Here is a 22,433-nt window from a genome sequence, read left to right as displayed (position 1 = left end):
TCATAAAGCATAAGATCAGAATATTCAACAGAAATACCGCCATCAAAAATAGACTGAAGCCTACTGTATGGATTTTACACATGGATGGATTTCTCAATACACACAATAAGCAACTGTTCATCACATGGAGCACATTTATCAGCGTTTGCTTTTCGGTCAGGAAGTACGATACGAACATGCATGTTTTACGGGTGTGACGATTTACAGTTACACATCAGCATATCGATCAGAATAACCAGAGCCAGTGAAGGCATACACGTATAGAAATGAACCCATAGACTCCATAGAGCGTAAATATATCAAACTTTATCAAAATGTGTCCATTTTAAAACTAAAACGTGAAAAAATCTAACTTTTTACATGTAATGTGGCATGAGTTTTTCTGCAGTCACAGCACCAACTAGGACGTGATGTGGTGAAAATACAACAAAATAAAACAGTTTGCAATATCACTGTAAATCTGAAAGGATTTAGCTATTTACAAACTCTTGCAGGCACACCATCAAAGCCTCATGAATTTTTGAATGAAAGGATTTTGTTCATTTCCACTTTGTGCACAGCGATCGCTCTATTGCTCTGGCTACATGCACTTCCTCGTCTCTCCACCCTCAACTGGTCGACATCAAATATTTATTGCTTCTTTATTCTTTTACAAGCTCAGCATTTGTGTGTCGGCCGTTTCTTCTTATTTCTCCATTTTTGTTCGTTTTCACTTGATGGAAAAAAAGAACCATTTAGGAAATCATTTTCTGGTAACTTCTGTCTGTCGTTCTATTATTCTCGTGACCTTTTGACACCTTGGTTTTCATTGACTCTTCGTGTTCTTGTCATTCTGTCCATTGCTTTCATACCATCCCTCCTTCCACCACCGTCTTTTGTTTCCACTCATCTCACGCCTTCGCTCCAAAGCCCGCTCCGCTGCCACTCTGCATGCTGAAATACTCCGTGAAGGAAGGGAGCCGAGATGGCATCGGGGGCGAACGAGAAGCCGGGCGTGGAGGTATCGGGGGCGGGGGCAATATGAAGGCCATATCTGCTGCAGTGGTGATGATCTTCTGCTCGCTGTTCCTTTGCACATCTGGTCCTTTGCGCGCCACCGTCTCCTCCACAGTCTTTACTGGATCCTTGAAACAAAAAAAAACAACTTTTGTTTTGACTTGTGGTCTTTTTTTTATTCAATAATGCTCAAGATTAGGGCTGCACGATATTAGGAAAGCCTGCGATATTCGATAACAGTGATTAATATCACGATGACGATATTACTTGCGATAAATAAAAACGTAACTCAGGAACAAAAATAATCAAAAACAAAGAAATAAAAAAATCCTAAAAAATGAGAAAAGCAAAAGGTGTGAGGAAAGGGAAAAAGAAATGAACAAGAAAGGCAGAATCAGCGGAAAGAGCAGAACAAAGCTAACTCAGGTGTTTGCTAACCATCTAAATTAAGTGCCGTCCGCCTCGGGGGCGGACATCTGACCAATGAGAACCCACCCAATTGGCCAAATGGGTGAAGAGCTCTATTTGATTTGTTAAAAAACATCATGCTTCCGTTTGATTGTCAAAATACATCATGTGTAGCAAACATCTGAGCTGTACATTCATTGCGATATTTATCTGTTCTTTGCGATATGCATATTGTGCATGCTGATATCGCGATAACGATATAATTACGATTTATTGTGTAACCCTACTCAAGATGCATGCAAAAACTGAAAACCCAGCATTCCTTGAAATAAAACATATAGCTCGTCATCTTTCATGCCAGAACTTTAAAAGATGACATTTGGGTCAAAACCGGAGGAAAAACACTGCAGGTGATATTGCAGGAGCTGCTATATCTCAGATTGTGTTTTGCATGACTCTGACCAAAATTGGTTAGCTGTCCACTTCTTCTTTAATTGGATTGAAATTTAAGCTTTGCATCCGTAAAATTGACAGTTTTTCCAATTTCGTGTTTGCTAACGTCGATTAGCTGTGGCAGGCATCATAAATGGATCCAACTCCAAATGTTAATAAGCTGCAGATGCACAACTAAGCAAGACTCATTAAAACCCTCCTCAGTAGTTAATGAAATGTTTTACCAACGTAAAAAACAACTGAATACATGAAAACACAGGCAAAAACACTAACGCTCACCTTTCGTCCTTCACTAGGAGGAGGCTTAAAGAGACATGCCAACAAGAGAAAATACAATGAAGTAATAATAACGACATTAAAAAAATACGCTAACAGGCTCATTTTCAGGCACAGTTATTTAAAGAGAGCACACACTCATTACTCCAATGCGTTTGCTGTTGTCTCCATTATAAATGAACGCCTTGTGAGTTGATCTCTGTGGAGAAAAAGGCTGTTTCAGGAAGTAGAAGTTGGCCAGAGGAGCAGGGTCAGAAAACAGCAGGATTTGGAGGCTTAAGCCATGTTTGAACTATAATAGTTCCAGGAAATTTCTGGGAGAGGGAAAATTGACCAGGAGATACGATGGCTCGGTTCTCTCAGCCGTTGCATCTTCACAAACATCGACCCTTTCAGGACTTCGCTAAGACATCATAATTTAATCCATTTGGAGGAGTGAGAGAGCGGCTGTGTGATGCAAAATGTGGCATTCAACTACCAGAAGAAGCGCTGAATTTAACGGCGCTCTGTGAGACAACAAAGTGGTAAAACGCTTTTTCTCATCAATATTCATGATAGTCAAACATCTGACCTCCCATTGGTTATCGGCACTGAAACCTTTCCACTGCCTGTTTGCTGCCTGTTGATGTTTTATCTCCACAAATTACACAAGCCTGAAGGGGTCTGCCATGCTGTGGAGGTGCTAATGCTAACAGTTAGCGTCTACTAGCCGCGACGCGCTCTGCTCCCCTCAGGATGCTAAATCAACAACAGCCACATTCGGCATGCACGGCTGATCGTATTTCAAAAGGAACAAATATTATACGCGTCTTGGTCAACCCAACCTTTCAATGAAATAAACTAGAAAATACACAAAAAATCAGACTTAAGTTCGGCCCTCCAGCACTTCACGAGAGCTGATGGATGCAAATGAATAAGCTGACATTTACTAGCAATAATGCCAACAACTGGGCTAATAGCATAGAAGTCAGAGTATTTACTGACCAGAAACACTTTTTACTCCAGCTATTCTAATCATGCTGTTGATGGTGATGTGCTGCTACTACAGGGATTCATGACGGGCATTTATGTCCAAATTAGACTGAAAACTTCTCAGATTGTACATATTGTTGCTCCTTAGACGTGTTTTTTTATGTGCTGTAATTTTAAGTGTTTCATTGTCCCGAACCATCCTCGTGGGTTTGAGTTTTAGGGAATCTGTTTGTGAACCGTTCTTGTGTCTGTCACAAAGCAACACCCACTGAGCTGAAGTAGACAGATCATCACATCAAACATGAACACCTTATTATGTCGTATTTTAATACCAGGCCCGTTGTTGTGTTCTGCAGAGCATCATCGCCTGGAGGAGATTGAAGCTCCTGCCAAGCAACAATCATTAAGAAACAAGCTCTCTTGCAAACTGTACGGCTACACTGATGCGTTCTAATTTTGAAGCTTGTCTGTTAAGATAAGAACAGTTAATTTCAAGCTACGTTTGACACAATGAAGTCTGCACGTAAAAGCGCCAGAAAATGAGCCTCATAAAGTAGATAAAGGAAGCCATGAAAATTTTTGTGACTCGACATATTTCTCATTCCGATGCTTGTTTCTAGTCTGTTGTTTCTGTCACTTGTTCACCGACTAGACTTATTTAAAGCGGATAATTCATCAAGCATCTCATCTCATACATAGGTTTCCTCTGCTGCTAAATCAGTTATCCTGAAAACGGTGTTCCACAGGAATCAGTTCTTGGTTCCAATTCATTTGAGCTTTGTTTGCGTCCCTCTAAATGAGCATCTGCATTTTTCCAACCTAGCACTTATTTTTTCATAGTCTGGCTGGTCCTGCGACTTATGTACCAAAGTGACTTATATACCAAATTATAAAAACCGCGCTGCTGTGAGCCGGCTCCGGCCCAGGCATGAGCTCCCCTGTCCCGCTGGGAGGGTTTCAAACACCGCCATCACCTGCTGCAGCTGGCGGGGTGCTGCGGGCCAGCTCCGGCTGAGGAATGAACTCTCCCCGCCCACTGGGAGGGTTTGAAACACTGCCATCCTCTGCTGGAGGCCGTGGCGCGCTGCTGCACCCTGATTGTTTATTCTGTTATTGTTACCAGTACTTGTCTTGCAATGAGAAATGCGTGGTCTCAGATTTTGTAAGAAAAATAATAAAATTTCCTCCCAAGATGAGACTTATAGTCCAGTGCGACTTATATATGTTTTTTTCTTCTTCATTATACATTTTATGGCTGTTGCGACTTATACTCCGGAAAATACGGTAATTGGATAAAATCCTGGTACTTAGATGATACTCTCAAACTGAAGACATTTGTGTATTTTTGTATTAAGTACTGTAATCCTGTTTTCAGTAAAACATCTCTGGAACATCTGTACTTCGCCCAAACGCCTTAACTGATCTGTCTGCGTCAACTACATTTTCTACGCAGATTTCAGTTACACTGATCAGGATTTTTGAAACTCTGCATGGTGATGCTTTTTCATACATGTCTGCATCTCTACAGCAGCCGTCTGCCACCACCAGGACCCCCGAGGCCAGCTGATCACGGTCGGTTTTTGTCTTCAGATCAAAGCTAAAAGAAGAGCCTTTGTAGTTGTTGCTGCTACTCTCTCATCGCCTGACCACGCATATCTTTCTACTGGACAACATCTTGTTGTCCTTGATTGTATTTTAGCTAATTTTATAGCTAAAATAGAATGGGGCGACGGTGGCACAGGAGTTAAGTGCTCGCCCCGTAATCGGAAGGTTGCAGGTTCGAGCCCCGCTCAGTCTGTCGCTGTCGTTGTGTCCTTGAGCAAGACACTTAACCCACAATGCCTGCTGGTGGTGGTCGGAGGGACCGGTGGCGCCAGTGCTCGGCAGCCTTGCCTCTGTCAGTGCGCCCCAGGGCAGCTGTGGCTACATCGTAGCGCATCCCCACCAGCGTGTGAATGTGTGTGTGAATGGGTGAATGACTGATTGTGTTGTAAAGCACCTTGGGGGGTTCCATGACTCTAGAAGGCGCTATATCAAATACAGGCCATTTACCATAGCTTTATAATTAGAGCCTTTTACGCCCTTTCTCATTTTATTTTGAAAGTCACATATGAACAAACATCACGTGTAGACTTACTGACTGGATGGAGAAAAGTTCAGTAAAGTTTGGCTGAGAGTCTCCAAGGAAGGAGCTGTTTCCATAGGCATGATGGGGAAACTTTTCCCCTCCTTCACCTCCTTTTGGACTGGACAAGAGGATCCCAATCTGGGATGTCCGAACGTGATACGGGAAATTTTTGTTGGCTGCTGATGGTCTTGTAATAACCTAAGAAACGAGCAAATAACAAGTGCATTTTTGTAAAACTAATGCAATCAGCAAACATAAGCTCTGGTTAAATTTTAAAAAGTACAGACAAATCCAGAATATTTGGGTTAAAATTACAGTCCACTCGAAAAGAAAAATGTGCTGAAAGTTAAAAAGAGACACATACTGATGTGTAGACAGTCAGAGTGATGCAGTGAGTATTTCCAGGGATGAAGAATGTACAGATGATCGCGATAACGACAACTCTTGAATAATGTGAACTTTGCAAAGGGTGTGCATGAGCACGTGCGTGTGGTACCAACAAGGAAGACGATGTGAGCGTAGAGGTGGATGCCCAGCTGAATGCCGTTGACTATCTTCTCCCGAGCCCAACGGGGAATCGCGAAGTTGGCGATCAGAGCCATGACGGGAACGGCGAAAAACCTGAGGGAGAAAAAAGGAGCAAATTTAGTCAAACAGAGGAGAGAGCTTATGAAACAAGGTGATGAGGATATGGTTTGATGGTGAGAGACAGGGCAGGGAGAGTAGAAGAGAGCTAATGATGGAAGGAGAACTGTAGATAATGAGGCAAGGGATATTCACCGCAGTGAGGGAGAAATGCAGAGATAATATTAGTCTTTGAAAAGTGGCGTTCGCTCCAAACCTCCACTATTAGACATTACTGATGAGGGGCAGGAAATTGACCAGCGTGTGTTCAAGGGGGATGTTTTTGTCGTTGCACGAAGTGAAAAAAACTGTTTTCCAGTGAAAATCATGGAGTTTCTAGCAAAAATATATGAAAGCATGAATTATTCCAACACATATTTTCCTCTGGCTATCACTCACTCTAGTGGTTATATCTACAACACAAATAGGGGAAAGATGGAAAACATGATGTTCACAGAGTGAAATAAATTATTCGACTTCAGGAGCCACCACGCAGAGAAATGTGTATTTTTCTACTCCTGCTGTCTCCAGCTCAGGTGTTGTCGCCGGCAGTGAGGGCAGAGTGAGGTCACGCTCTCACCATAGCGTGTACGTGGTAAAGAACGGCACGTAAAAGGGCTGCTTCTCAGGGTAGTGTTTCAGGGAAACCAGCACGGCATAGCAGAACCACACGTAGGCCACCAGCTGCAGGGCCATCAGGCCGTAGCCGGCGGGGCTCTCGTAGACGTAGAGCACTTCACCCGGGTCGAAGAACTGATATGGAAAGAGAAGACACGCGTTACAAACACGACTTTTAAAACAAAGAAAACGTAGGCAAATCGTTCTGTTTTCAAAGACATCGCTCACCGTTCAGCTGACCCACTGAGGTGGCCGAGCCAAAAGGCCCAGCTTGTCCCGTTCTGACTTTGTGTTTGATATTGACTCTTTAACACAACTAGGTGTGTGCCCACAGCTTTGGGTACACGTGCAGGCGCTGGATTTCCTTTCACAAGTGCAGTGACTGGAAGGCACGAGTCAGACAGAGTTACTCTTACTACATAATGCAAAGTGTTGAAAGCTCAGTGCGATGCTTCCTGAGATGCACTCCAGCCAACCAGAACCTGGCAGACTTCAGACTGCAGCCAGAGTACCAGGAACTCTTTCAAAGTCTCCATTTCAGTCCCACTTGTAACCTAGTTTAGCTTTTTTTAGACGGTTCCCCTGAGTTTCCAGCTCTGCGATAGCAGGCACCGCGGAAGAGGCCAGGCGGCTGATAAATCCTCAGAACTGCACACTGTGAGAGATGCGTGTATGCTTCGATTAAAAATAGCACAGACAGTTCCACAACACTCTTCTGGTCGTGGATCATTACCACCCAGAACTTAAAGACCATAATCCGCCGCCTCTTATAGCAGCAGCTTTACATCCCACTGTGCAGCAGCATCGCCGCTCTGCAGATATATGCGTGCATCCTACAACTCCAGAGGGCGTTATTAATGCATCGGCTCGTGTGCTCAACATCATAGCCGCTAAAACACAGTTTCATCTTCACACACAGAACATGAAAAGAGCATGTTCTGTAATTAATGAGAGGGAAGACCTTCCAGTATGCTGATTAGTACAATCCAGCTGTCCAGCCTATACTGTAGATCATTTAACATTTAGCATAAATGTGTTTGGCTCTGTTTGTAAATGATAATCTGTACCATCTCCTTTCAGGACATATATATATATATATATATATATTTTTTTTGTTTGTACAGTCAAGTTGACGCATTTTCATAATTAGCAATAAGTCAATGTAATGAGTTTCTTGACAGAAAAAGCCATTACGGCCCACGCTCATCTGTGGGGCTCGTTCTTTCATGAATATTTATGAGAGTATTAAAAAAGCCAACGAGAGCAGTAACACAAGTGGAGCTTTTGGTGAGTCAAGTCAGAAACCTTCCTATCAGAAGATTGAAGGAGGAAAGCAAAAGCCACAAATCTTAACAGTTTTTACACACCTTAGTTAGGTCTGGAAGAAAAGATCAATGCACTGAAAGACTGTGAGGTTTACCGATGCAGATAGTGAATCAATATTGAAAAGCAGTGTAATGATTATTGAGTTTACACACATACATTTACTGTGTGTTTTGAGTGGTGTAATTCAAACTCTGACAGCTAGGTGGCAGCAGTTCCTACCGTCTTTATTCTGATGGAACGAGATCTCGCAATGTGTCTTGGAAGCATCTCGCCTGAGTTTTCTAATCAAATTCAGTTTTAGAAATTGCAAATGGTATCGCAATATTTCATATCGCCTCCCCTGAATCGTGATATATATCGTATCGCCTCCCCTGAATCGTGATATATATCGTATCGCCTCCCCTGAATCGTGATATATATCGTATTGCCTCCCCTGAATAGTGATATATATCGTATCGTCTCCCCTGAATCGTGATATATATCGTATCATCTCCCCTGAATCGTGATATATATCGTATCGCCTCCCCTGAATCGTGATATATATCGTATCGTCTCCCCTGAATCGTGATATATATATATTGTATCGGCCCCCTGAATCGTGATATATATCGTATCATCTCCCCTGAATCGTGATAAATATCATATCATCTCCCCTGAATCGTGATATATATCGTATCGTCTCCCCTGAATCGTGATATATATATATATATATATATATATCGTATCGCCTCCCCTGAATCGTGATATATATATATATCATATCACCTCCCCTGAATCATGATATATATATATATATATATCGTATCGCCTCCCCTGAATCGTGATATATATATTGTATCGCCTCCCCTGAATCATGATATCGTATCGTCAGATTCTTGCCATTACACACTCGTAACTGTTCTTATCAAACACTAATGTCTAATAAATGTATTCGGCTGAGTCTTTATAGACTTTTCAGGCTGACAGAGTGATATGGTGGATATTTTACAAAACTTTCCTGGTTAAAAAACTAATTAGTCCAATAAATAAAATAGGAGAACTAAAAATACCAATAATTGACAATTTTAGTCTTTTACTCAATCTGAAACTTATAGTTAGGGATATTAAATCTGTGTGGAACAATCTCAGACTTAAACACATTATAATAAGTTTACAGTTCTGTTTGATAAAATTCATGTTTCATATATTCGGTACCAAACTAGAAAATAACAAAAACTACAAAAATTATTCACTTTTTTTTACATTGTTAAAAGAAAGTCAAAACGCCTTTAAATGTCACAATTTGTAAATATCCATGTTTCTTGTAAAATAAAAACTAAGCTGAGATTATTCTAGATTATACAATTCTTCATTTGTCACAAAGACGAGCTGTAACCGTATATTTTAACATTTGTCTAAAAGAGTTGAATTAAGGTAAAAAAAATCTAAGCAGTCCATATTTTAGGCTACTTTTTAGGCACATTTCTTTACATTCTGGTCAGGAATTTGGCGAATCGTGTTTTAGCTGCTCCATCTTGTGAAAACACACAGAAAACATTATTGCCTTAAAATCTCTTTTACCTTTTTATTTTTATTTTTTTACGATACACCCAAATAAATGAAAAATGCACATAAAAAGAAGCCATTTGTATTTTCTTTAACATTGAAGATTAGGAGTAATCTAAAAACCCATCATTGGTTGTGTCTATTCTGTTGTGTCTATATCTTTCATTTATTATCATCACCGTTTTCTTTTGAACGCCGGGGTTTCCAGCACCAAAGAGACTGCAGCCGAGCAGAAAGCAGGACAGAACCGCCTTCATGTTCTTTTCCTCGTGGGTTTCATTCAATTGCCTATAAGCAAAACTGATTTTCACTGCAATCCCAAGAGCTCATCGTGTGGTTTTCTGCGTCAGTCGCAGATTATAACAGACAGACTGTGGTTCAACTAACACACGAGTCTTGTATCGTTGCATCTTTTCCTGCAGCAGCTTTGCTCTCTGTAGAGCTCTTTTGTTTAAGTTTGCAGCTTATCGCAGGCTGAAGCCACCACTCCAGATGTCAGCCTCAAGTCTTGTGTTTCTCACACACAGCTCACTCGGCTGCATCGAAGCCTCGCATGCCGGCAGCACGAATTAGATGGCACTTAATTAAACTTGTTTATATTTATCTACAGGAGTGCCCTGAGATGACCCCTGTTGTAATCAGGACTTAACCGTGTTTAGAGAAGCATAGAAAATATGGGGATTATTCTAAATAACAGGATATTTTGTTGCATTTGCCATTGTGGGAAAAACTGGACACGATAAATCTTTCTGTGCATAAAAATAGCCATGAATTCGTTTCCAGCTTTATTTTGCTTCATGAAACCCTTTCTTAGATACATTTTTAAAAATCAAGTTCACTTGTTTCAAAACATTAGCAATGCTATCTAGCATAGATGAATGAATGCCTTGTGAGTGAATCTCTGAGAAAAAAAGCTCTGGCGCTCCTTTTTCAGGAACTAGAATTGAGCCAGAGGACAAGGGGACAGAAGATGGCAGGTTTTGGAGTCTTATTGCAAACATCTCTCCTCTGATTGGCTAACGGCAACACAACTCTACCACCGACTCTATTTGCTCTGCAATGTTGAGGTTTTATCCCTACAATTAACACAAGCCTGAAGGAGTTCTGCTATGTGGTGGAGTTGCTAATGCTAACAGTTAGCTTCTACTAACCAAGCCATGCTCTGCTCCCTCCTGAACGCTAAGCTAACAACAGCCTTCCTCGTCGTGAGCTAAGATGGGGGGGGTTCATGAATGCTAACTTTAGTGTGTGATGTAGATCTGTCAGGATTTTCTAATCCTAGCATTTCTCCATCTATTTTCTGTCAGCAGGCTAAAGAAATAGGGGTAGAAGGCTATTTTCGTGTTTAGCCTGCATGTTAAAACCAGAGTAAGCGATCATATTTAAAAAAAAAAAACATTATTGGCTAAAATATTTTCCCCTGATGATGAATTCCTTGAATAAAGTCTGAGTTTTCATAATTTGACTTATGATCTGTTGAAAGACCAACTCCCAGTCTGAGTCTTAGCCATTGTGTGTGTGTGTGTGTGTGTGTGTGTGTTCAGTACCTCGGCCTCGTAGATGAAGAGGATGACGTAGGTGATTGTGTAGACCGTCATGTAGATGCTTAATTTAACAGACCCGCTGTGGCTGATCCTCGCTCTGATAAAACCGGGACAAACCCGTAAGATCAGAGGTTGCACACATGTTGGAGAGAGATAAGAAACAAATACACACCAACACACTCAAGAGATGCACAAAACTCGCACACAATTATGCATTTGATGTTTTATGCTCAAGCAGAGAGCTGAATACACAAGCAGGGGAGCAGCAACTGAATGTGGCTAATAGAAGCAAAAACACGAACAGAACAAAGAAAAGAACCGGCAAGTCTTCGTTCGCAACAGTGAGCAAATCCAAAACATTCAACATTAAGTCTGAAACTATATTTAAATTTTCTTTCCACATAAATTCTAATAAAAAACATGTTAGGATTTTCTAAAACTGTGAATTTGTCATGCAATTTTTTTAAACCTTGAAGTTTTTATTTTATTTATTTAAGTATGTTCAAAGATCACAGAACCATGCAAACTTAGAGGAGGATGCTATTTGTTTCTTTTCTTTTTTCCTGGATTTTAATGCAATTTTTAAAAATAGTTTATCTTCCAAGCTCCGGCTTAGCTCAGTGTGAATTTTCAGAAAACTAACAGTGAAGCAAGACGAAGCTTCACCACTAATCTAATCTCAAAACCTTGTAAAACACAGTTTAGCTCTATTGATGCTTTCTAAAAACACAAAGACACAAATGAGCATCTCTTTTACCCAACTAATGTGTAACAGCTGGCTTGTTTTCTTCATCTCAGAAGTCATGGCTGAAACTAGAAAACACGTGACCGCTGGGTGTAATCTGGGTTCCAGGTGACAGATGGATAAACACTTTCAGTGACAAAGAGGAGTCGCATAAATAATCTATTGTGCAGTCGAGCTGCCAGTCCCAAACAAATGACCACTAAGCCTTGCCGGGGGAGGAAAAAAACAGGAGCAAACCAAAATTGAAGATAATTCTTCTCTCAGATGGGCCCTAAACTGCAGCATGGACACATTTCACCACCTGGAGTTAAAGTTACAGTAGATAGCTTTTAAAACTTGAAGCTTGAGCTTTAGCATTGATCTCAGTGACTGTTGAGGTAGAAACGATCTGTTTCACATTTGACACCACTCTGCAACCCTCTGCGGGCCAATAACCACACTAGATAGTCTTGTGAAGCGGGTAGGTGTCCTAGCTAGTTCTCTTTACCTGCTTTTTGGCTGTTAGCTGCAATGCTAGTGGTTAGCATTTTCAGTTCGCTGATTGTTAACAATAAGCACAAGAAGAAGAAATGGAAGAAGTTTAATTGCTTTTTCTGCTGGCATCATGGCAAAGCCTGGAAGTTAAAAGCATGGACCAATGGGCGCTGGAGAGCATAACAGTGTCGTCGCCATATTGGATGGGTTCCTCTAAACCAGGGGTTCCCTAAGTGTGAGCTGCCGCTAGGGGGTGCGCGAGATGAAAAGTGTAATGGCTGCGGAGCTCAGAAAAGTCTGTCATATGTCACCATTAGCGTAGCCAGAAACTCATTTGTAGGTGGGCCTTAGAAAAAATAAGTGGGCACAATAAATGTAATTGAAAACAAGTATATTTTGCGCGCGTGTGTGTGTGTCCTCCTCCACATGTGCCCTAGCTTCATAATAATAATGTGCCGAGCTTCAGCGCTCTGGCCTGCGCACGCTGTCAATATCAAGATATGCTCCGTATTTGAACATTTTTAACGATGTTGGAGAAATCTGAAGGTGGTGAGTCATTCTGGCAGATTGTAATTAACACCCTGTCTCATGCAGGTGTTCTGACATTGTAAACCTCACACACAGAACATCGTGGATGTAACAAAATAAATCAAGAAATGATTCCCATCTGAGCATTTTAGCATTATTATATTAGCACACTTGACTGTGGGACAGCATTCTAAACGTGTCGGGCTATTAACAGCACGCTGAAGATCTGAGGTTCAGAGTGCGTCTGTCAGAGGTCAGACGTGTTCCAGCGGAACCACGGCTCACGGGTGCACAAGTGAGCACATCTGGCTGGGCAGAAGTCATTTTACAACATTGGTTTAAATAGCGCCAATAACGACACGCGGTGACTTGAGCGGCTCATGGAGCTGTGCCGCACACACACACACACACACACACACACACACACACACACACAGATTCAATAAGCGCATGCTGCGCAAACTCCGGTGCCGCGCCGTCGGACTGAAGGCAGAAATGAGCGCTGCCTCCTCTGTGATGAAAACTTTTAAGAGGTTTTATAACATTTTTCATTCAAGGTCAAATTAAGATATTAACTTCTATTTTGGGATGACGAATGAAATTTGAGTCCGCTCCAGCCAGTGACTCCTCATGAACCTGACAAGTCCTGTTACTGCAGCATTTGTTATTCTAGTCCGTGTGGCAGCAGATCGCAGATTCAGCCACACCATAAAACAGCAATAAGTCGGTCTGAGGCAAAATATCTTTTCCGTCTTTTGCCCTATAGACATTTGATTACACACAAGTAGGTGACCAGTTCAGGATTACGCAGAGCAGAAGGAAGGAGAGAGCTCTGGCCACAGTTTAAACGTTCCTGCTTTAAGAAAACCGTTAAATTGCATTGTTTATGTGCTATCTGGGCACTCTAAATATTTATTTAAAATTAAATCAAAGGAAATTGTAATGGTATTGAATGTTTATTAATTACTATTTAAAAAATGAAAGTGATGGGGAAAAAGGTCGATCATATATATATATATATATATATATATATATATATATATATATACTGTAAATCCTCTAATATTAGCCTGTATTTAATTAACTGATTGATTTATATATATATATATATATATATATATATATATAGTGGAGCTTTTTACTTTGTGGTTTATTAGTTGTCTCATGTTTGCGTTTAATCATTGTTAGCACTAGCTAAAGCAGGTAGTGGCAGGGTTGTTTACGACAGTTGCAATTCAACTTTTAACCACTAGGGTGCAGGAGTGTTAGTTTATTCACACAAAGATCTCAGCACCCTCACAGATTTCCTCCGACACATGGCTTTGTGTCGTAATGAGACAGCGGCAGAAAGGCCTGACAGTGAAAGACGGCAAAGACATCAACAGAACGTCGCACAAGTGAAAAGATGCACACAGAACATGAGAGGATGCATAAACACAAACATGCACGCAAAAACAAGAGAGCCCCTTCCCCACCTGGTGACAGTGAAACCTTTGCCCAACAATATGAGCATCAGAAGGAACACCAGGAAACTGACGGAGAACAGTAATTTCCCTGGAGATGCACAGAGAGGTGGAGAGAGGCAGGACAAAAAAAGAGAAGACAGAAGGGGTAATTAGGTTGTCGTTTCCAGAAGTGAAAAATCAGAGAGGAACAACAAAATCAGGTCAGCACACACACGTACTGCACACACAGTCACGCATGATCCGGTCTCTGCCCATCAAACCAGCCGCTCTGTTTCTTCAGACGCACACACATCCATCATCGTCCACTCATCCATTCTGCTCAGGCAGCGAGAGATTTTCCGCCGCCGAGCCAGCGTCAGTCATTCAGCCAGTGACCAATTCGGGGGGAAAAGAAACTCACCGAGAATTTTCAGGCTGAAATTGCCAACTCCATCCCTGGCATACAGGCCCCAGTAGACACAATGGAACAACAGGCTGAGCACTGCCAAAACGAAAAAGATGGTGGGAGAGAAGAGAAATGGGAAGGATGGAAGAAGGGATAGGTGAGCGGGCGTTAAAGAAGGGAAGGTAAAAAGAGAGGCAGGACAGAGGAAGGCAGACGGGGTGATAATGAGAGAGGAGGATGGGAAGGAGGGAGAAATGGGGACAGAAAGAGGTGAGAAAAGAAAAAGAGAGAAGTTTAAAAGAAAAGATTTGCAGAGAGAGAGAACGAGAGAAAGGGGGAGGAGAAGGTGAAAGAAAATTTAGAAGAAGCGAGAAGGGATTTGGAGTGGGGACAAGCGAGGGAGGAAGAAGAAAGCATGATAAGAAGTTGAAAGAAAGCAGGGAGGATGGCGCGGGGGGGGGGGGGGGGGGGGTGTTCATCAGTTACAGCACGCTTCACTGAACACTGAAGCGGTGCAGCTCGTCTGTCTGCAATGGCTCCTATTCTGGGTCTCATCACCGTGATCGTATCTGTGCTCTTGAGATGTGGCTTAAGGTATGAGACGCTGCAGCAATGCAAGAGGCTCAATGTAATCCCTAATGTGTGTGTGTGTGTGTGTGTGTGTGTGTGTGTGTGTGTGTGTGTGTGTGTGTGTGTGTGTTTCGAACAGAAGCCCTTACCCTCCACACCTGCTGCCGTCATGAACATTTTGTAGGTTGTGTGAAGAAGCTGTCTTCCCTTCAGGTTGTCTGGAGGGAGAAGAAGAAAACAACAAGGTGACAGAGGTGTGTGTGTGTGTGTGTGTGTGTGTGTGCGTGTAAAGATAAAAAGGATGGAGATATGCTAACAGATGGTGAAAGAACGTAAGAGGGGTACAGAGAGTGTGAGACAGATGAAAACAGCAGAACAAGGGAACAGGCCAGATAAATGTGTGTGTGTGTGTGTGTGGGGGGGGGGGGGGGGGTCATTAGTATGCATCCATCCTGTGATACCCTTCTCCAATGAGGCTCCATACATCTTCTCAGTTCCGGCTCCCTAATCTGAGAGGAAATATTCCTCATGCATATTTAAGCGGGCTATTTTACTACCAAAACAATTCAGCTAACGGAGGCGGACAGCGAGGGAATGCCTCGGGAGAGGGAGGGTAGTAAAAACTCACAGCTGCCCCGTGCAAACGGATCCAACCAGTCAAGGGCTGGGCTGTAAACAACAGCTCTGCTAAGTGTTTATTCTCTTTCGTGTCTTCTGTGTAAATACGTTTTCATGCTTTCGCTTGGTTCCATTCTTGAGCTAACTAAAGAAAAATAGCAAAGCCTCTATTTTCATGAAACTTGCATTTGTATGTTTATGTTTATTTATTTGGCAGATGCTTTTATCCAAAGCGACTTACAATTTATAACCTATAGGGCATGTTAAGAATAAGAATAAGAACAACTTTATTTATCCCGAGGGAAATTCTTGTGTCATGTACATGCTCAAAGCAGTTGGAGAGACAAAGGAACAGGTGAAATAGAAATATGATATACAATATATTCATTAAAAAAAAAAGATCTACAGTAGTACCATGTAGGATAGTGCAAAACAAACAATCGCATGTCTCAATAATTAAATACATGACTGCATCCTTGTGAATAAGTAATTAAGCCGTCGGTGCAGGCGATTCACAAAAGTGATTAAAGTATTGTGTAAAAGAATATGGGTTTGTAGCAGCATATGATATGATGGGGGGATAAAAACATATTTACAATCAGAACTCTTGGGTAATATTGCACAGTCTGGGAGGGAACAGAATAACCAAGGTAATAGTATTTGGAGAATCACCTACAGCGTGAGGAAGAGTTAAACAGTCCTATTGCCACCGGTACGAAGGATTTCCTGTGGCGGTCAGTTCTGCATTTCGGGGCAATGAGTCTTTTGCTGCGTGTGCTTCGGTGGTCCATCATGTGGGCGTGCATGGGGTGGGAGGGGTTGTTCATGATAGAGAGAAGATGTGATCTGTGGGGGAAACCGGAGGACCCGGAGGAAACCCACGCATGCACGGGGAGAACACGCAACTCCACGCAGAAAGGCCGCAGCCGAGTTTCGAACCTGCGACCGTCGTGCTGCGAGGCAACAGTGCTAACCACTGCACCACCATGCAGCCCATTTTCATGGTAAGAAGTTGCTTCAGGGGCTTCAACAAATAACAAAAATGCACAGATTCATTTCGCTGAAGGCCACAAACAGAACAAGTCAACTTGTTTGTATTTATGTAACCTAATCAAGTCACAAATGACTAGAATATTGATCGTGTCCCACTTTAACCACATCAGGGCACAGAAAGGACAGAAGTTTTAGCTGATAAAAAGTTGTATTATTCGTTACATCAGAGGTAAAATCATTTTACTGAGCTGGAAAATGATGTCATGAAACAGAGAGAATGCATCCTCTCCTGCTGACTAGTGACTTGTTGCAATCACAAAGAGATGTTTGATGAGTGCAGAGGTCTTCCATCTATTCAGGCTTGTCCCTTCAGGAGTCGCCACAGCCAATCATCTGTCTCCATTTACCGGTAGTCCCATTTTCTGTAGCTTCTACCTTCACACAAACTAACTTCAGGTCCTCTTTCACCACATCCACTAATCTCCCTTTCTTCTTCCTCCTGCCAGGTGGCTCCACCCTCAGCATCCTACCTAGTTATCCCTCCTCTGTCCAAACCATCTCAGTCTGTCCTCTGTAACATGAGCAGTCCTCTGATGGACTCTTCCTGATCTTATCCATCCCCACTATTCCCAAAGAGAACCTCAACGTCTTGAGCTCTTTTCCTAATGAACACTGTCTCTAAACCAGTCGATTCTTCTGTTTCAGGCCCACAAAACAGCAACTGTCAAGTCACACAACCACAGATATCCCTGATTTGACTATCCAAATACACTTTAAAATCAGAAAAATTCAGGACATCTGGGCACCCGCTTCAGCTCATATTCATTTCTGTCCATTTATGACTCTGAGGTTGAGTTTTTGTAACAATTATGGATATATAGCTTCAGAATTAAGCTAAATGAGTTTTAAAAATGGGGGTTCTTCATGAACCTGGCCTCTAAAGTCTTCTACCTTCTTTTCTTCCACAAGACGAGTGAAGACATAAAACCTCTTATTTCACATTTGAAAAAAAAAATACAATTTATTTTCCAATTTTGTGCAAGAAAATGGTTTCATGTGTAACTGAACCCTAGAGCCAGGAGCCAGAGCACAACGAGTAAGTAAGTAAGTAAAGTAAGTAAAAGTTTATTTATAGAGCGCCTTTCACAGATATAAATCACAAAGCGCTGTACAACATGATAAAGACCAGGGCAAATACCTCTAACCAGTAAAAACATCAGAAAAACAGTAGCAGTGATAAACGTAGAAAATAAAATCACGAGTATAAACAAAGTGAAGGTGTGAACCCGAACAAAGCCATCATTCTGAAACATCTAGGGAGGGAACGCCTGGATGAAAAGGTGAGTTTTTAAATGATTTTTAAAGACCTCTACAGTGTTGGAGAGACGGAGATTAGAAGGTAGACTGTTCCAAAGTCTGGGTGCAATAGTCTGAAAGGCCTTGTCCCCTTTGGTTTTCAGTCTGGTTCGAGGAACAGCCAGGAGGTTTTCAGATGTGGATCTAAGGTTCCGAGAGGTGGTGTGTGGGGATAAAAGCTCAGATAGGTAGCTTGGAGCCTGGTTGTTAAGAGCTCTATAGGTCAGGACTAAAACTTTAAACTGTATTCTATATTCTACCGGGAGCCAGTGGAGGGACTGTAAAACTGGAGTGATGTGAGCTCGTCTGCTGGATTTGGTTAGGAGTCTGGCTGCTGCATTTTGGATGGCTTGAAGGCGTGAGAGGGAGGTTTTGCTGAGACCAGTAAAAAGAGCGTTACAGTAGTCTAAGCGTGATGACACAAAGGCATGGATGATTTTTTCCAGATCTGCAGTAGAAACCAGTTTACGGACTTTTGAAATGTTTCTCAGTTGAAAGAAACAAGAGCGGGAGATGGTTTTGACGTGTGAGTCTAAACTTAAAGCTGGAGCTTCGTTTTTCCCCGAGGAGACGCATTATAAAACGTGTAAAAAGTCTCATTTCTAGTCCCGTCTCTTGTCCGTTTACTAGAAATTAAACATGCAGGTCATTTAAAACCTAGAATGTGAAATTATAAAAATAAATAAATAAACTCACTATCTGCACCCAAAATTTACAAGCCACCTGCTGGAACCAATGTCCTGTGACTGCGTCATCTTCATCATGGACGAATCGGCTGACTGACGTCCCAGAAGAGGGCTTTGAAATCCTTCCATTTAACTCTGGTGACTTCAGACAAAACTAAACAGCTTCAGCTTCATACATGGTGTTAAAACTTAAAATGCTTTAGAAAACTGTATTTAATTGTGGAAATCCTCAGATCAGGCAGCGACGATGGGCTCCTTGTTTGTTTATAGACAGTCGAAAGATGATTAATGCCTGAACTTTTCCTTCTCCTGCAAGTTTATTTGCTCGTTTTCTTGTTGCACTCTGTTTTAGAACTGGTCTTCAGAAACTAAACCTGACTCGGACGTATGGGATTAGATTTGTGCCAATAGGATCAAGAAAAAACACTTTGGAGAGCAAACAAATTTTAAGACATTGTGAGAAAAAACATTCGTTTCAAAAGAAAAACTTACGATCTGAATCAGATTCTTAAAATGATCAAGAAAAAACACTTTGATGGTCAAACAAAAATTAAGAAAATGACAGAACAAAAATACTGACTTAAGGAAAAAAAACATGTTTCAAAAGTAAAACTTACTATCTAACTAAGGAAATTGATAACAAAAACACATAGAGGCAAACTGAAAAAGGAAACACACTTTGTTACTCATTTTAAGAAGTTGATTCAGATAGTAAGTTTTTCTTTTGAAACAATTTTTTTTTCTCTGAATGTCTTAATATTTGTTTGATCTTCAAAGTGTTTTTCTTGATCCTATTGGCACAAATCTAATCCGATATGGACTGCTCCTGAAACACTTCCACTCTAAGTGTTTATTGCGTGCAGTTCATGAGCAGAAAAGGTAGAGAACTTCTGCAATAGAGTTAAATGCCATTTTGTTCTAATTCAATCGACTCACTCCGCTGGTTTCAACAAATCAAGATAAATGTCCTCACCGGAACAAATGTAAATGAAGACAGCCTGGAGGTGCACATTTTTCTCCTTGAAGCTGCCTTTCTCAATTGCTTCAGGGTTATTTTACCTTTGATTTTCATGACCAACTCACTTCAGTAAACCTAAAGCCGTCTTATCTTTTCCACTTTCTGTGAAAAAACTCCCTTTCTTCATCTTTGTGCCACGTGCACGCTATCGTGACAAAGTCTCAGCTCCAGGAGTAAATCTGAGCACGTTTCATCTTCGCTTATCTTAAAAACACACGCATACACTCCTATTCCATCAGGAAAACATGCAGATTTTATTATAGAAGTCATAAAAAGTCCATTTAATGATCACTGAGCTTTAAAAGTCAGAGTAAAATGTCTCGAGGGGAAGAACGTGGCTTGACTAAGTGGAAAAGGTGGTACTTACAAGCGAAGTAGCAGGAGAGGAGAAACACCAAGGAGAAGATGACCAGGAACGTGATGTCCGTCTCCAAAATCCCTGCGAGCAAAAGTTGGAATAAGAATATTTTATTTTAAAATAAAACGAAAGAAACCAATTAGTTGTTTCACAGATAGGTTACAGAAGCAGATCATGAGTTATGACGGGAGGCATTGATAACATTGGAATAATTCATTTAGAAGACACATGAGCATCTTCTTCTCATCCCACCCTCCCAGTTCATCCATCATCATTAATTCGTTCAGCCATCCCTTCATTATTGCAATTTGTTCCGTGCACTGTGCTTTATTGGCCATGCTAAGTGGTGTTAGCTTGTGCCATCGGCGATTCGTTCCATAATCCTTCTCATTCGGCCTAATCGGTCTTACCAAACTCATCTGCAGAGAAATGCTGCGTCCAAAACGACTGGCCATTGGTCAGCTTCATCTCGTACTCCAGCTGCAGGCCTTCGCCCTACCAAAGAGTAAAAAACAAATAAAAATACAAAGAGGTGGGCACGTTGAGATTAAAAATGTATTCTCAGGCATTGTGATCTGCAAGGAAAAGATGATTAATGTTTTATGCTGCAGTGGACAATTCTGCAGGTTCAACTGGCAGCAAAAGGTAATGGCTTATAGATTTATGTTTAAACACTCTCAGGACACCTCACCTTTCCAGGGGAAGACTGAAAACTGAAATTTATTGGACTATTAGAAAAGAAAAATTATGATCTGGAGTTAAAAGCCACACACACACACACACACACACTTAATCATTAAACTCTGAAGTGATCGGACCGGATCAGATAACCTAAGTACCCGAGAATTAAAAGGGCTTTACTTTGAACAGTTTTTTTTTTTTACCCATAAAGTTTATTAGAATACCTCGTTATATTTTAGTGCACCAATCAGCCACAACATTAAAACCACCCACATGAATGAAAACAGTCGTGAGGACATGACATTTACACTTGCTTGTACCGTACAGAGATCCTCGGACCTTTTAGGGCACGGGCGCGCCGTAGTCCGACAGAAAAGATGCTAACCAAGGTTTCACGCAGCAGGTGGGGCCGCCATGATTTGGGCTTTTTCCAGCACACCCCATTAATGCCAGATTTGAAAAGCCTTGAGTTTGGAAAACGAGTTAACACTTTTGGCTCACTATGACTATGACTGCTGAAATGCTGCAACCACTTAAACACACACAGCCCTCCATGGTAAAAGCACTCACTAATGAAATAACAAAAGCCAATCAATATCCCTGACCCCAAATATAAAAAAGAAACAAAGATATTGATTTGGCCATTACATTTCCTTGATCCTAATTTTTTTCACCTCAGGATCTCTGGTACACGTTGATACTGCTGGGTTAGGTCCCGTTTTGCCTTCAGAACTGCCTCAATTCTTCAAGTCGTTGATTCAACAAGAAGTTTGAAATATTCCCCAGAGGTTCTGGTCCACATTGGAATAGAATAGAATAGACCTTATTGATCCCACAGTAGGGAAATTCACTTGTTAGTATGATGTATCGGATGTGTCGATTGCACATCCGTGATGTAAATCTCTCGTTCCAACACATCTAAATAGAGCTGGACTGGGTTAAGATCTGGTGACGTTGGAGGTTGTTGGGGGCCAGGACATCTCAGAACTCTGTTTCAGATGGTTTGAGATTTGTGCCATGGTGCATTGCCCTGTGGTCCTAAAGGGTTGGACATGGTCAGCAACAGTACTCAGGTAGCCTGAACTGTTAGTTTAAAGGCAGGATGGATCCATGTTTTCATGTTTACCACAAGCTCTGACCTGAGCATTTAAATATTGCAGTTTAAATTCAGACTGCCCCGGTTTTTGAATCTCTAGTTCTGGTGATCCCGTGTGAGAGCTGTAGCCTCGCGTTTTTAGCTGACAGGAGTGGCGCCGGGTGTGGTCTTGTGCTGCTGGAGCCCATCTAGGTTCAACATTTGTGTTCAGAGATGCAGTTCTGCGGACCTTGGTGCCATTAGGGGTTATTTGAGCTACTGTTCCCCTTTGACTTCTGACAACAAGACCTTTTCTTTCACCCTCCTTGTGGACCCAATACCAGCAGGGAGAAGAAGTGAGGTTGGGTGCAATGCAGGTTGGGGGAAGTCAATGGGATAAGGAACGTTTTCTCTCTGGTTTCCTCTCCATGTGAAGCGGAGCGATACCAATTAGATATGTTTGGACTCTACGTACAGCTTAGGCTCCCAAGTCCTTGAAAGGGGCTGGACTCTGTCCTACTCTGGAGTTTCCTGATACTCAAGTCCCCAGTTAAGCGCGTCAACCATGCCACATTCAAAGCCACTCCAAG

The 22,433-nt window shown here is 41.7% G+C and overlaps 1 protein-coding gene across 3 annotated transcripts in view; it reads right to left on the bottom strand.

Annotated features, from left to right (window-relative positions):
- Nucleotides 1-680: 680 nt before the first annotated feature.
- Nucleotides 681-22,433, bottom strand: part of tmem145 (transmembrane protein 145) — a 71,283-nt gene continuing 49,530 nt past the window's right edge. The window contains exons 6-16 of one of the 3 annotated variants that reach the window (XM_015950536.3): nt 20,498-20,582; nt 20,097-20,168; nt 15,208-15,276; nt 14,504-14,584; nt 14,113-14,191; nt 10,894-10,987; nt 6,438-6,610; nt 5,734-5,854; nt 5,243-5,431; nt 2,137-2,175; nt 681-1,124 (exon numbers count right to left, since the gene is read on the bottom strand). In XM_015950536.3, coding sequence (XP_015806022.3) covers nt 891-1,124; nt 2,137-2,175; nt 5,243-5,431; nt 5,734-5,854; nt 6,438-6,610; nt 10,894-10,987; nt 14,113-14,191; nt 14,504-14,584; nt 15,208-15,276; nt 20,097-20,168; nt 20,498-20,582 — 1,236 coding nt within the window. In that variant the 3' untranslated portion in view covers nt 681-890. The remainder of the gene's footprint in view (nt 1,125-2,136; nt 2,176-5,242; nt 5,432-5,733; nt 5,855-6,437; nt 6,611-10,893; nt 10,988-14,112; nt 14,192-14,503; nt 14,585-15,207; nt 15,277-20,096; nt 20,169-20,497; nt 20,583-22,433) is intronic. The other 2 variants (XM_015950534.3, XM_015950535.3) reach the window with 2 other exon arrangements.

Source organism: Nothobranchius furzeri, chromosome 5 (genome assembly GCF_043380555.1).
Source record: "Nothobranchius furzeri strain GRZ-AD chromosome 5, NfurGRZ-RIMD1, whole genome shotgun sequence".
NCBI lineage: Eukaryota > Metazoa > Chordata > Actinopteri > Cyprinodontiformes > Nothobranchiidae > Nothobranchius > Nothobranchius furzeri.
Note: the sequence above shows the minus strand (reverse complement) of the source record. Positions and strands in the feature narration are given on the sequence as shown.